The 14701-nt window shown below is 41.5% G+C and overlaps 1 protein-coding gene across 1 annotated transcript in view; it reads left to right on the top strand.

The window, feature by feature from the left end:
* mmut (methylmalonyl CoA mutase) overlaps positions 1-14701 on the top strand; it is a 74443-nt gene that overhangs the window by 37521 nt on the left and 22221 nt on the right. The window contains exons 8-9 of the mRNA XM_080744358.1: positions 7976-8091; positions 13685-13800. Of these exons, the coding sequence (XP_080600484.1) occupies positions 7976-8091; positions 13685-13800 (232 nt within the window). The remainder of the gene's footprint in view (positions 1-7975; positions 8092-13684; positions 13801-14701) is intronic.

Here is a 14701-nt window from a genome sequence, read left to right as displayed (position 1 = left end):
AGCCAGAAAGCAAAGCTCTCGATAATTATATGTACATATACGATATCTTCACTCCTACCCTCACCTATTGTCAATGTGATGAAGTGTGGGTCATGAGACCCATCACTGAAAGAATACCATTGCGGATACAAGCGGCCAATGGCAGTGGCACAGGAGGTACAGCGGCTGTCTGGAATCCTTCTCGCTGCATGTCCAAGTGCCCTTGAGCAAGATACTGAACCCCTAACTGCTCCCAATGAGCAGGTTGGTGCCTTGCAGGGTTTCCTTCACCGTCGATCTGTCAATGTATGTGTGACTGAGTGGGTGAATGAATGTGAAATACATTGTAAAGCACTAGCACTTACAGAAAGGCATGTAAAAGCAGTCCGCTGAGTGAAGTCCATATACCATTAGGGATACAAATATGCTGTTCAAAATATGTGGCTGGTTAGAAAATAAAGACTGACATTTGTACATTTGTGTCTCAGCGCGGCTGACGGCTAGCCATTGCATTTTTTTTCATTTTCATTTCATTTGAAAGCTGGGAAATCATAGCTACAAAATTATATATTGGTTGTGGAGATTGACCCAACAGTTTTGAAGATATGGCTTATAGAATGATGCCATGCTGAAATACTACTTTTGAGATATTCAAGTTCTAAATAAATGTCTAACCTGCAAATGACCTGACGATCTCTCACATTAATTAAAAAAAAGTCTTATTTACATTCAGAGTTAAGCTCTGGCGTTTAAGTGAAATGTAGCCTAGATATTTTGAGATGCATTTGTGGCTTTTTTCATTTTAGAAAAAAAAAAAGAAAAGTCATATTAGCAGTAGTGAAAAACCCTGCCTTCCGAAATGACTGCCCCTCAGTCACGCTGAGTCACATTTCACTGTACATTTAGTATTGGCCGGCGGCCAAACAAATAAGAAACCGTCAAAGGCTCTGTGAATGTATGTGCTGCACTGCTGCGTGCATGTATGAGTGAATTGAGTACATGAGTAAAATACTCAAAAGATCTACTGTTCTAATAACAAGAGACCTTACCATCAATTTAATTTAAGCCACTTTAATTTTTCACATGTTTTTTCAACTGACAGATAAAAGAACACCACTATATCTACGGCATGTCTCAGAGCGTTTAATTTGAAAAGGAGATTTGTCTCGCTTTTCCCTTATTTATCAGCTGAGAAATCCTTCCCGCAAAACTGCCACAAGCAAGATGAGATCAAGTTCTGTTATTACTTTCATGTAGCTCTTCTTTTTTTTCTCATTCCCCTCTCTTAGCGGGTGAATGATTCCATAGATGTCAGTGACGATATCAGTCGTTGCCTCTAGACAGTGGGAGCACATCCTAGTGGAATTTCAACCCCCATGGGTTTCTTTAGAGGTCGGCATCTGGGACTACATACACTACAGCCCCAGATTAGCCCCTCAAAGAGTAGCCTCGTAAAGCAGTCTCTCCCGGAAATCTACATTTCATTTGCTTTCCTTGTGAGCAAATAGAATGTCGCTCGTAACGTCTATAGGATTATATATTCCTTGCAAACAAACCCCTCAGGCACAGGGTGGCTTTGAGCAGATCCCATTACAATTGTCCACTTGTAGACACCTGGCCTGGCAGAGATATTCCACTGCTGTGCACAGCTCACCAGGCTAGCGCACAGCAGCACTGACTGCCTATGAATTTCACAGGCCTGGGTAGAAAACCTGGCCTGGCAGGGATATTCCCCTGCAGTACACAGCTCACATAGGCACAACAGCAGCTGAAACAATTGACTTAACTGAGGGGCTTTGCGAGAGAAAAACAACTGCTTAACAATGTCAAACTGTCATAAATCTAACAGCTGAAAACGTCCTATTTGGATCTTGTTTTAAAAAGTAACAAAACATGGATTTATTATTTTTTTTGCAAAAGGATTAGCCTATAACTTATTGTCCATCAGAACAGTAAGGTTACAGGGGCTTCTATTTGAATGATGCCTAAGCTTTGAATTTGTTTTCAGTAGTTAAAGCTATACTGTGTAAGATGCTCAACTAGTGGTCAGTAGCCCTATAGCAAACCGCGGTCGCGTTCGCGTCTTTCGCCCGTTTTTCGTACCTTCACACCCCCGCGTCTGCCTCCACAACGCCGAGAGCTATCTTTAGAGGGGTCCCTGGTTCCTGTGCGTTCAGGCATTCCGGAGAAACGGACTACTTCACCCTGCCTGGTAGGCGAGATTACCTTTTGAGTAAAGAGACACTCGGGCTACTACAAATATGGCGACCCCACTTCAAGATGCGCTGTGATTGGCCGGTAGTGTACCATGTGTGCATGATCGGCGATGTGATTGGGCAACGTATACACAACGTATACAGATGATGCAGATTACGTCATTTTGGCGCGAAATCCGGTCCACGGCCAGGATCATAGAAAACATATAAAGAGAAGGCTTCAGAAGCTGAAAATAACGGAGTGAGTGTTCTAAAACTTTAGCGATTTAACAGTTAGGACAATTTTAAGATTTGTTTTATAAAAAAAGTTACATGGTACAACTTTAATGTCTATTGCTTGCTGGATATTAAGTGTCTATTAATGTGGGGATGTTACTGTATTTTGTCACATTTATTAATCTATATTCTGCTGTTCATCTGACATGGGGTTGCGCAGCCTACTTTGATTTGCACACATGCGCTAGCATTGACAATCAGATAATTGCTAAGCAGTTCACTTGTGTTCGAGTAAAATAGCAGTTCCAATGTTCTAAACAGGTTTAGGGTAAATTAACGATGATAAAAAACATCGGAACATCGGGGGAGAAATGAAAGATGTCCGATGTTCTTGTTTGCAGAGCTGGGCGCGGGTGGCACAGACACACATATACAGTATACACACAGTAACTAACAAACACGCAATGTACATGCACGCACGCAACAAGCTGATGACATGTTCGCTGTTCTGTGTGGAAGCAGCCGCTCACACACCGAGACACACACACACGTGCGCGCAATGCACGCAGTCAAGCATGCTCGCTCGCTCGCACAGTCGCACTCACAGACACACACAATGTTTGTTGCCATTGTGTGTCCCAATGGCCAGCAATGCTGTTTTCGCTGTTTTCAGCGGAATAGCAGCGATTAGTTGTGCTGCCACACTGAGAACGGTGTCTGAAAACGGTGTGTGGACGGAGACTTTGAAACTACTTGAGCCAGGCGCACGGATGAAGGAGTCGTGGAAAAGGATAAGTTAATGACGTATCAGGAAGAAGGATATGTGACGTAGCACCGTTCGCGGCTGAGGCAGAAAAGCGGGGCAAAGAAGGTAAAAGAATGCATAAAGACCCAAAAAATAGCGACGGTCCAAAAGCGAGAGGTATGATTGTGCTGTCAGTGAAATGGTTTTGGGAATTGGGCCGTGGGTCTGTGCTAACATAGCTGCAGTGTAGCAGCGGGATACAGTACAGGGGGCGTGATTAACTTCTCAGGGGCGTGGCTAAGTTCTAAATTGTATATAAGGATATATGTCACAGTTAGTTTGAGATTCAGTTAGATTGAGAACAGGAGCGCTCGTCGTGCGGCGCAGGGCGGAGCAAGCGGTTGCTTTGATCCACGACAACGAGACAACGTAGCGTCGGCAGGATAGCGCCTCACCCCACGGAGGTTAGGTTTAGGCATAGTTTTACTGAGGTTAGGGTTAGGCATAGTAAGCTAATGGCTAAACACAGATGAGATAGGCTAGTAGATAAACAAAGGGTCGTCGCAGACCAGTGATGTCACCGACTGCACAAGTGAATGGCTGTTGTCGCCATCGTGTGGTCAATACGCAGAATTACACGGTTATAAAACTTTGTTTGATAATTAGTAGGTAACAAATCTCGTGTTTTCCTCACACTGTGGAGCTGAACTAAACATTGTTCACACACACCCACACACAGAGGGATATCTATTTACCCGATGAGGAAGAAGAGTAGAATGACTTTTTGTGGATCAATAGTAACCTTGACAACTTGAAAGGAGTCAATTAGTTAAGCTCATCGTTCAGCTACTGTGTACATGTATTGTTACAGCTAGACGCTGCATTGTCTGGCTGTTTGTGTTTAGCACATAATGTTCTGTACAGCTCATGTAACTAACTGCACCAGTGTTGCCAGATGGGAAATGTTGAATTATCGTACCGGAGGTTGGTTAAAATTACCGTATTTGATAGAGAACTATCATACACAGCCAAAAAACAAATGCAATGCATATTTATCGTAAGAAACAAACTTGTTTGAGACTCCTACAGTATGTGACGCATCACATACGCTGCGTGGAGGCAGGCAACGTCCTGGAGCTTACACAAATAAAAGCCTTAAACTGGACTGGAAAGACACGACCAGTGTTTTTAATGCCTCTAAGTACAGATCTAGCTTCAGATTTCCTGATTTCCTGACTTATTTTGAAAAGCCAAACCGAATCATTTAGTCAATTCACACTCTTTTTTTATGATATTTTTGGAATTATGTGTCGTACAGAGGTTAACGTTATCGTACAAATACGATAATTATTGTACATCTGGCAATATTGAACTGCACAGAGCTCGTTCAACACAACAGATCAGTGTGCTGTATTTCTTTCCTTCAACCAATGTCTATACATACTGTAAGTGTGAGTTTGCCTTCAAACAGCCAAAACTCATTGCAAAAATAAAGAAATGTAATACCCATCCTTGTCGCTTCTGGATCACTACCCACAAACAGGAGCATACATACTTCACACCCACTTCCATACCTAAATATATGACCCTGATAGTCCATGTGTGCAATGAAACAACATTCTTGGAATAGATTGTCATACAGAGTCAGAGGCATGTGTTAGGTTTTGTCTGTGCTGACCCTTGTACTTTCAGTCAACCATTTGCCCTTCAAAGAAGCACAGTGTAATCATGTGACGGCGACGCTCTCACATTAAAGAGTGCCATGTTGTTTTTGCCCATTTGCCCTGTGCCTGCCTTTTCACACCTATCGTACGCTTAATGCACACACCCTTGGGCTTTACGTGGGGTCACCTACTGTACCAGCTATGCCATCCCACATAAATCCTTACTGTCAGACAGACATATGTCACCTTTTTATGTGAGAGAAAATCCATGCTTTGTTGTTCAAGAACATAACTAAAAGTCAACATAATACTTCCTAAAGTTAATGTGAGCTCAAAAACAATATTTAGTTTTTACAAGGGCATGCATTCCATACATTCCATCCATAGGGCTGCACCACGCACTGTATTAACAATTGACATCAACTTGCGATAGTTTTTACATTTTATTATACAGGGCAATTATAATGTATTAAGGCATATAAGGCTTATTAGCATTGGATCCACTGGAACACAGGTTCCTATTTTTCCCATTCCCTGAAATATAACACTATTGGACATATAATAACGACGATATGCTTACTGTGTACACCAACGGAAGCCTTTGATCCTGCACTTAGGACCACAGGCTGACCCATCAGATGCAGCATGGGGCTTTTCGTTTCGCTGTGATCTTGGCTGGAGTTGTGTAGTGGCGTGCACACGGACCCTTTTTGCTGCATGCAGAGAGGACATAGATGCAGGTAGAGGACAAGGTGTGACAGGGTGACAGCGAGGCATTTTTCATCTCACAGTGGGAGTGGAATGAGTTTCTACAGCCGCTGTTGTTTTCAAAGGAGTTTCTTGCCTCTGTTCTCAGTGGTATTTTAATTTTGTATGAGCCTCAATATTATGAATTCATTATTAATGCTACAGGCCTGGCTTTTAGTCACCATAGTTTCAAAATAAGTTTTCTGTTATTTCTGTTCTACATCACAAATTGGGTTCCCGTGGACCAACATCATAGATGTCACTTGTGAATAAAATACAAAGAGACAAATCTCCGGCCCCCACACCAATGGTTGTAGTGTGTGAGAATCATGGAGAATAAAACACGGCAATCGACTAGAATTTGTTAGGCATGACTGACAATAAAAGTACTAGTGGTTGTTTAGTTCTGTTATAACTATTTTGCCTACTAGGCCCAAAGTGTGGGACCCTGAAATTACAATGCGTGGGCTCGCTGAAACACACAAAGTATATTATGTACAGTAGAAAATGTACACATCCCCCCTCTGACGGACTCTCGATTCAGCTCATGCACAAGCAGTAATATAAATGCTAAGATGAAATTAATTTCCCAAAGGAATCCACTGGAAAACTGTTTTATTTTATTTTTTTAATCTCAAAAAGTATACCAATTTGTAAAGACAAAAGTATAAGCAATAATAACTGTGTAAAGCTGAACAAGTTGAAGTTTGAAGGACATTTCTAACTCAAAGAATGTGGAAGTATTAGGAATGCCAAAAAATGTGGCGGAAATAAAGAATATATAAATATAAATTGGAGACAACTAGTATGTGCTCGCAGAGCCTCGTACACGAATCAAGAACATTCTGCATTCTGACTGCACTTTGATCGAGCACCAAACCTCAGGCTGCCTTATCAGGTAACGGCATGGAGCTTTTTCCTGTGTACATTGCTAGTGATGTGCAGTGTGCACATGGACTGTCTTTGTTGCATACAGAGAAGAAAGAGACACAGGTAGTATAGAGGGGAGTGACAAGGCAACAAGAAAAAAAGAGGGGGGAAGATGAGGCTTTTTCAATTTACTGAACTCAGTGGGGGTGGAATTAGATTCTCCAGTCTCCATTATTTAGTTTCAGAAGAACCTCTACAAGCGAAATGACGTCATGATGACGCTAGACTATGATGACGCTAGACTCTGATGACGTTCAGAACTAGACCAGATCACAGCCCATATGGGGATGATCTCTAGACGTCATTACCAGGGCGTCATATGGACTTTTTTGTTTGACAGGATTATTGTTATTGTTTGTAATGTTAGTTGAAATATGAGAATATAAGGTTGTATTCTGGGACATATCTGACTAGTTATGATATTTATCTGGCCTCGATCGGACCCTCTCTGATTAATCCAGGACGTCCGTTTTCGTGGGCAGGATTTATGTTTGTTGAAATCAGGTGATATTCAAGGCCAGATCTGACTAGTGATGGTTTGACTTGTCTGGCCCCAATCGAGACTTCACTGATTGGTCCAGGTCCTGACAGTGCTTGCTGGGACTTCTGTGTTCTGTGTCACAAAGTGAAATCAAAGAACTTACATTGACTCATGCATTTGAGGTCTGCAGAATGGTGGTGGTACAGGTAGGAAACTTTGTCATGGTGATCTGACCATGAGGAAATGAGTGCCTTGTAAATAACCTCCCAACACCTGTGAAGAAGCAGCCATTCACTCAGGATTAATTGGGTGTCAGACAGTGCCTCTCTGTGAGCCTCGACAGGAGGGTTCTATATACTGTATACTGTATGTATATATACTGATCCTTCTCAAAAAAATTGAATATTGTGTGAAAAAGCATTGCAGATGCCATAGCACCCTAAATCATAACCCTCTAGTATGCCAAAGCAAATTCCTATGTGTATTACACAATGGTTAATAAAGAAATCTGAATCTGAATCTGAATCTGAACCGACTTCTGAAACTTCCCACTGGACTTCAAGCGACTCTGACTTCAGAAGGTTGCCATTTCTCTATTATAAATCCTTGTTTTGAGTGGTTTGCAATATTGTAATATTTGAAATATGGACTTTTGATATTCATGAGCTGTATGGCATAAAAATTCAATATTTTAACCAAAAAAGGTTTGGAATAATTCACTGAATGTCCAGTGTATCTAGAATATATAAAAGTTTCAAGAAATATATGAAAGTTTCAAGAAAGTGTACTTTTACACAATATTCTAATTTTTCGAGAAGGATCTGTATATATACTGTGTGTGTATGTATATACTGTATACACACACACGCTTTTACAAGTTCTAAACAAAGATTTCTGCTCATTTGCAAAATACAACACACCACTCCAAATAATTGTGCATAGTTTTTTATGGCCATGGTTGCTAATACCACGTGTACTGTTCTTCTTGTCATGCCAGGTTCAGAGGTCATTGTAGGAGTGAACAAGTACCGTCTGGAGAAAGAGGAGACCGTAGAGGTGTTGGCCATCGACAACACCATTGTACGTCAGAAGCAGATTGACAAACTCAAGAAGGTAAGTGACCCCACCCCCCCACTTAAGGCACGTTTAATTTCGTTGTTGTCGGGTGGAATGTACAGTACAAAATGGTGGGGGGGGGGGATTAATCGAATGAATCGACAAAAAACAGTTACAAAACTTTATGTTGGATAATAGTTGATAATCGGTTGGTAACTATTGCACAGTTTTTCACTCTGTGGTGCTGAACTAAACGTTTTTTTTCCAGAGCTCCTTGAAAGGAGTTCGTAAAGTAGTTGCCTGTAGCAGTTTGCAGGCATTCTGTCAGCTACATGAGCTATACCTTGCATTGTCTGGCTCTTTGTGTTTAGCACGTACTGCACAGCTTATGTAATGTAACCAGTAACCACTGTAACACTGTGGGCCTCCCCTTTATAACGATGCTTAGATAAAACCAAATACCGTACCAAATTGGAGGTCTTCACTGTTCCAAAACGTTGGACCCGTTCCAAAATAGACATGGCTCATGAAGCTTTGTTACCTGAATTCCTTAAATATTTTTTATTTAGAAAGACACCCATTCGAAACAGACCAGAGGATATCAGGCTTTATGCCCTCATGTTTTAAATGTTTTGTTTCAGTGTCTTAGATTATTTTAGTGGTTTGATGATCAATATTATATTTTTATTTGCTTATTCTAGCAATTTTCACAAATGTAGGCTCCCGCCACCGTTGCCCCTATCCAACTTTGCACACACACTCCTTGGCTGCCAAACCACAACCTCCACCCCCTCATTCCTCACATGGCCCTCTTCTAGCGCCACCATTAGGCCGATTCTTGCAAAACACATTTTTGGACACTGCTCCTACAAATCTTGCCCTAAAATCACTCAAAGCGGTGCACAGTATCTCTACAGTCATGTCATCAACATGCATCTGTCCCATCTAGCGCCACCATCATACCCATTTTTTCAAACACATTTTTGGACTGCTTCTACAGATTTTGCCCTTGTTTGTTTGTTTGTTTGTTACCTTTATTTAAACTCGGGATACAATTGAGGGCAAGCCCTCGTTTCACAATGTAGCCGAGATACAACAATGTCAACAATAATATATACATTTACATACATCAATATTGAAAATATGATCAGAAGACAGGATATTTGAAACTGAAGAAAGTTCAAGGAACTGAAACTAGGAATAATTAATTAAAACATTTACATTCTAAAACAAAAGTGTTAGAAACCATCGTTCTGAATTAGCCCAAGGCCGGCAGAGATCCTATTGTTAAGGATTTCTGGAGCTCGTTCCACGCAAGTGGAGCATTTATAGAAAATGCTGCTTTGCCAAGCTCTGTATGAGCAAATGGAACCTTGAGCGTCAAGAAGTCGCTTGAGCGAGTCTGGTAGGGACTAGAGTCCTGATTCAGCATAGAACAAATATACGGGGGGAGCAGTCCTGAGAGAGCTTTAAAAATGAAAAGATACCAGTGCTTATCATGCCTCTCGGATAAAGAGGATAAACCTGTGTTCCCATAAAGTGTACAATGATGGGTTCCATAGCTGTCACCAGTGACCCATCTTAAAGCAGAATGGTACACAGTGTACACAGCGCTTCAAAATGGAAGGAGAAGCAGTCCTATAAATAAAATCCCCGTAATCCAAAACAGAGAGAAATGTTGATTCAATAATTGTTTTTTTACAGGATGCAGGAAAGCATGCTTTGTTTCTATACAGAAAACCAATCTTTTGTCTCAATTTTGTGACCAAATTTTCAATGTGAAATTTAAATGATAATTTCTCATCAAGCCAAATACCTAGGTATTTATACTCTGAGACCCTCTCAATTGAAGAGCCACTGGAGGAAGTAATGGATACATTATCACTGATGGTGTTTCCAGCCCTATTGAAAACCATAAACTTAGTTTTGCTTGTATTTAAAAGCAGTCTAAGCTCGACCAGGGCAACCTGGAGAGCGTTGAAAGCAAGCTGTAATTTCTTGGTGGCAAGCTGGGCTGAGTTGGCCACACAATAAATGATCGTGTCATCAGCATAAAGATGGGCATGGCAATCATTAAGAGGAAATAATATTATTAATATATATAGTAAAAAGGACAGGGCCTAAAATTGAGCCCTTTGTAAATACTGTATACTGCTATGCTACAACTGGACAACTGAATTTCCCCCTTGGGATAATAAAGGTATCTATCTATCTATCTATCTATCTACACCCATAGAGACAGGATGGAACTCAGACTGAGTGCTGCCGGACTTCACAGACTGGGACCTATTTAATAAATAACTGTGAAACCACTCAGAGGCTCCTTCACAAAAACCAATGTTGCGCAGTTTCTGCACAAGTATACTGTGATGAACTGTGTCAAATGCCTTTGATAGATCCACGAAGAGGGCGGCACAATGTTGTTTATTGTCCAAGGCGATAAAGATGTCATTGGTGACCAGAGTGACGGCTGTTATAGTGCTATGGTTGGTTCTGAAGCCAGACTGATTAACATTTAAAATTGAGAAGCCTGAGAGAAATAATTTAAGTTGAGAGTTGATGAGGGTTTCCAGGATTTTGGCAAGGCAGGGTCATTTTGAGATTGGCCGGTAATTATTTAATTCTTGTCTATCTCCACCTTTGTGTAGGGGAAGGACATGGGCTTGTTTCCAGATATAAGGGAAACAGCTTGACCTGATGGATAGATTGAAGATATGAGTTATGTGAGTTACAATAAGAGGTGCAGCTGACTTCAAAAATAAGGGGTCTAATTTAGCTTCTCCAGTTGAGGTCTTTAGATTTAAATTCAGTAGAGCTTCCAAAACAGTGGAAATGGAGAGAGGCTGAATGGAAAACTGAGCGGTTGGAAGCTCCTTCTCACATCTTTGATCGATACACAATCGATACACAATATTGCCATGCGAGCCTATCAACACTGATTTACGCAGGCACCCTTGCAGGAATTAGTTTGCACGGCTCACTTTGCACGGGTGCGATTTTTACCATACAGCAACACTGTGGGTGTGGCTTACTTCAGCTGGGTGACCACCACCCACCTGAAACCATGACTCACTCACTACCAATGACGAGATTTGACAGACTGTTTTTAAAAGCCCTCTGTACCAATGTAGAGATTTGACTGATTCACACTACAGTGACACTAGACGGCACTGTTCACTAATCTATGAGTCAACACTTGCTATCTGTCTTCAATCATGTTCAGTCATGTCACATGACATGCCCATGTGTGTTTGTTTGTGTGTGTGTGTGTGTGTGTGTGTGTGTGTGTGTGTGTGTGTGTGTGTGTGTGTGTGTGTGTGTGTGTGTGTGTGTGTGTGTGTGTGTGTGTGTGTGTGTGTGTGTGTGTGTGTGTGTGTGTGTGTGTGTGTGAGAGAGAGAGAGACACTCACACACAGAGAGAGAACCTCCCATTGTATTCAGTTCTGTAGCAGGGTTTTTTCATTCTGCTCTAACTATAGAACCATTTGTCCAAATGACAAAAAAATTCCACCTGATCACAAAGACTTGAAAAGTAAAGTAAAATAATTGAAACAATAAAATGGAGGGCTTTTTCTGGTTAAATATTCTTGGTATTGAATGAGTTAATAACAGGTGGGTGTGGCCACATAAAAACATAATTTTAACACTTTCTGTACACTTTTTTCTAAAAAGTATATTTGTTCTAAGTATAATCATAATACCTGATGATCATGTTGTAGGGGGGAAAAGAATCACAGCCCTCTGTCTTTAAGTTGTTACAGTAAATATGTCTACAATAAATGTAATACCGAAGATTAAACGAATACGCAAGAAAAGCTGATCACGTTCTCACAGGTTCATACAATTTCAGATTCACCAGATAAACCGGATAAGGACACCAAAAAAATCAGATGCTGGTGGCTCAATGGTATACAGCATCATTGCACCTAGATTGACTCTGAGTGCTAGCAGTTTGAAATGCTTTAAAAGATGACCTTTGCACAAAGAAAGCGATGTATCGCTCCGTTTGCCAAGGTGTCATATCAAAGGTATTGGATTGATTGAGGTAATCAAATAAAAGTGGTCCTGCTCGATGACTGGCACTATAATTTCACATAATTGAACCGTGGCCTCATATTTTCATAATTATGTTTTTTCCATCATGCTAGGATGACAGTCATTACTAAAGGTTTTCCTCTTGAATTTTTTTCTGTCACAACTCCATGACATACAGTTACAGATTAAGTATCGTACCGTATATTAAATGTATCTACCACAACAACACATTTTGTATACATACCTTGTATATTAAATCAATGGGTACAGTACATTAGCTTTGACCTTGAACCAAGCTATATCTAAATGGTGCATTTGCCAAACATGTTTCTATTATCTATTATCATGTCTCTATTGTCTTCTATATTCTACTCTGCATTCATTACTGTACGCACATGTTCATATAAAAGGCCATGGCAGGAAAGCCTGCCACTATTGGCAAACAGAGCTGACAGGTTTCTGAATCAAAGAAAATCCAGTTGAATGTGTTTGTGTTTGGTTTACCGGGTCGTAGGTTGTAGGATGATCTCACCCTCTCTCTTTGGTTTGGCTTATGTCCTGTCTCCACACTCAAGCCCCTGGGCTCAATGATGAGTATTGTAGTTATAAACCTCAGCCGGCTGGGACAAAAACCTCTCTCTCTCTCTCTCTCTCTCTCTCTCTCTCTCTCTCTCTCTCTCTCTCTCTCTCTCTCTCTCTCTCTCTCTCTCTCTCTCTCTCTCTCTCTATAACGAATGGGGATCTATGCAATTAATTGCATGTTGATGCATCTGGGAAGTGCTCCTGCACACATATTATATATATTACACAAGGCCATTAGTCTCATAGCTTATGTCAGAGCAGTGCTTCTCAACCAGTGGCCCGGGGACCAGCAGTGGTCCTTGAGGGTCTTTCAGGTGATCCCCAGCTAAATGATGGAGAGTTGGTAACCAAATGGACCTTATGGGTCCATTTGGTTTAATTTTACGCTCTCAATAGTTAAATTATTGTTAAACATACAGTACTTCATTTATAAGAAGTCTACACAATTAGAGAATGTAGAAGAATTGTTATTTTGATCAAGGTTTTCAATGTCTTCAATGGTACCACCTCAATACAGCATGGAATCATGGACATAATCTAAATCTGTGGCTAAATCTCATAAAAATGCCGAATAAATAATGGACATTGATAAGAAAATGGTTGAAAACCACTGTGTTAGAAGGTCACTTGGCACCAATATGAAAACATGTATGACTGATTTGGTGGTCGATGGTAGCCATCAGATCAGGTTAATAAGTCCTGTCAAATTCCTCCAAGGCTTGTATCTGTCACAAGAAAAATAACATACTGTACTTTGAACCACAAATGAATGCAGATTAAGCTTGTATCCTTTTTTAAGATGGGTTCAGCTCAGCTCTCAAATTGTTTTGGGGAGCTGTTGAGTGGCTAATAATGAAAAATAATAAGAAAAATAATAATCATAATGGCTTGTTGCTGTAATAATAGAATGACTGCTCAGCTACCTGCTCTTCAAACTGTCCCTCAGAGAATATGCCATACTGCTATGGCTAACACACTGTTAAGTCATTGCTGTGTTTGTTATATCATGTTTATCTTCCCTTCTCCCCTACAGGCGAGGGAGAGCCGTGACCCTGTGGCAGCAAAGAGTTGCTTGGCTGCTATCGAGGAGTGTGCCCGAACAGGGGAGGGCAACCTGTTGGCCCTGGCCGTCGAAGCAGCTCGCGCCAGGTCAGACCTACAAGTACACACACTTGATGAAGTGTCATTTGTTGACATTTCCATGCAGTTTCCTTGTTTTACACACTATTATAACTCCTTCCATTGACAAGGACAGGAGATAATTCTGTGTTACTTTGCGTTAGTTAACGTTTGTTACAGTACGTCACTTTCTGAACGTTTAACAGCCTCACGCTTGACAAGTAGCAATAACACACATGCTACTGAGAGAGGTAAACTTGTTGTAGTTTTATTAAACATAATTAACTACAACTGACACAGCCAACAAATGCAATGACTCCCAACTCTCCATTACAGAAACATGCAAGCAGCATGCCATGGCATGAAGAAGAGTAGGAAAGAACAATGGCATCGCACTCTTTCATTCCACAGGGTCTTCAGCTGGGGACCACCATTCACCAATGTTTCGCCCCTTAGCCCAGAACATCTCCTGGTGGCGGGGCAGTGTACAGGGATGTCTCCCTGACACTCCCTGCAGCACAACTTACTTAGATGTTCCCCCCCAAGCCTTGTCTCGTCGCCTCAGCCAGAGCCAGTGGCTTGCCTTCTCTGCTTCCTCTGAGAGTTCCTTAGTGGCTTTGCTCAGTCTGGCTCCCCGTAGCCCCACATCTTTGAGCAATCGTGACGTCGAGCTGCCAACAAAACCCCTGGCTCCCACCTCCACTGGGTATGTCCTCGCGGTCCAACCGCTTTCTCTGCGCTCTGCCACCAGGTCCGCATATTTCGCCATCTTCCTCTCATAGGCAGCCTCCAGTCCCTCCTCCCATGGCACTGTCAATTCAACCAGCAGCACTGTCTTCACCGCTGCTGACCACAGTACCACGTCAGGTCTTAAGGTGGTGGTACAGATTTCCTGTGGGAACCGGAGCTGTCTACCCAGGTCCACTTCCAT

The sequence above is a fragment of the Nannobrachium achirus genome, assembly GCF_963921795.1.
Source record: "Nannobrachium achirus genome assembly, chromosome: 16".
Classification (NCBI taxonomy): Eukaryota; Metazoa; Chordata; class Actinopteri; order Myctophiformes; family Myctophidae; genus Nannobrachium; species Nannobrachium achirus.
This window is presented reverse-complemented; position numbering and strand designations above follow the sequence as displayed.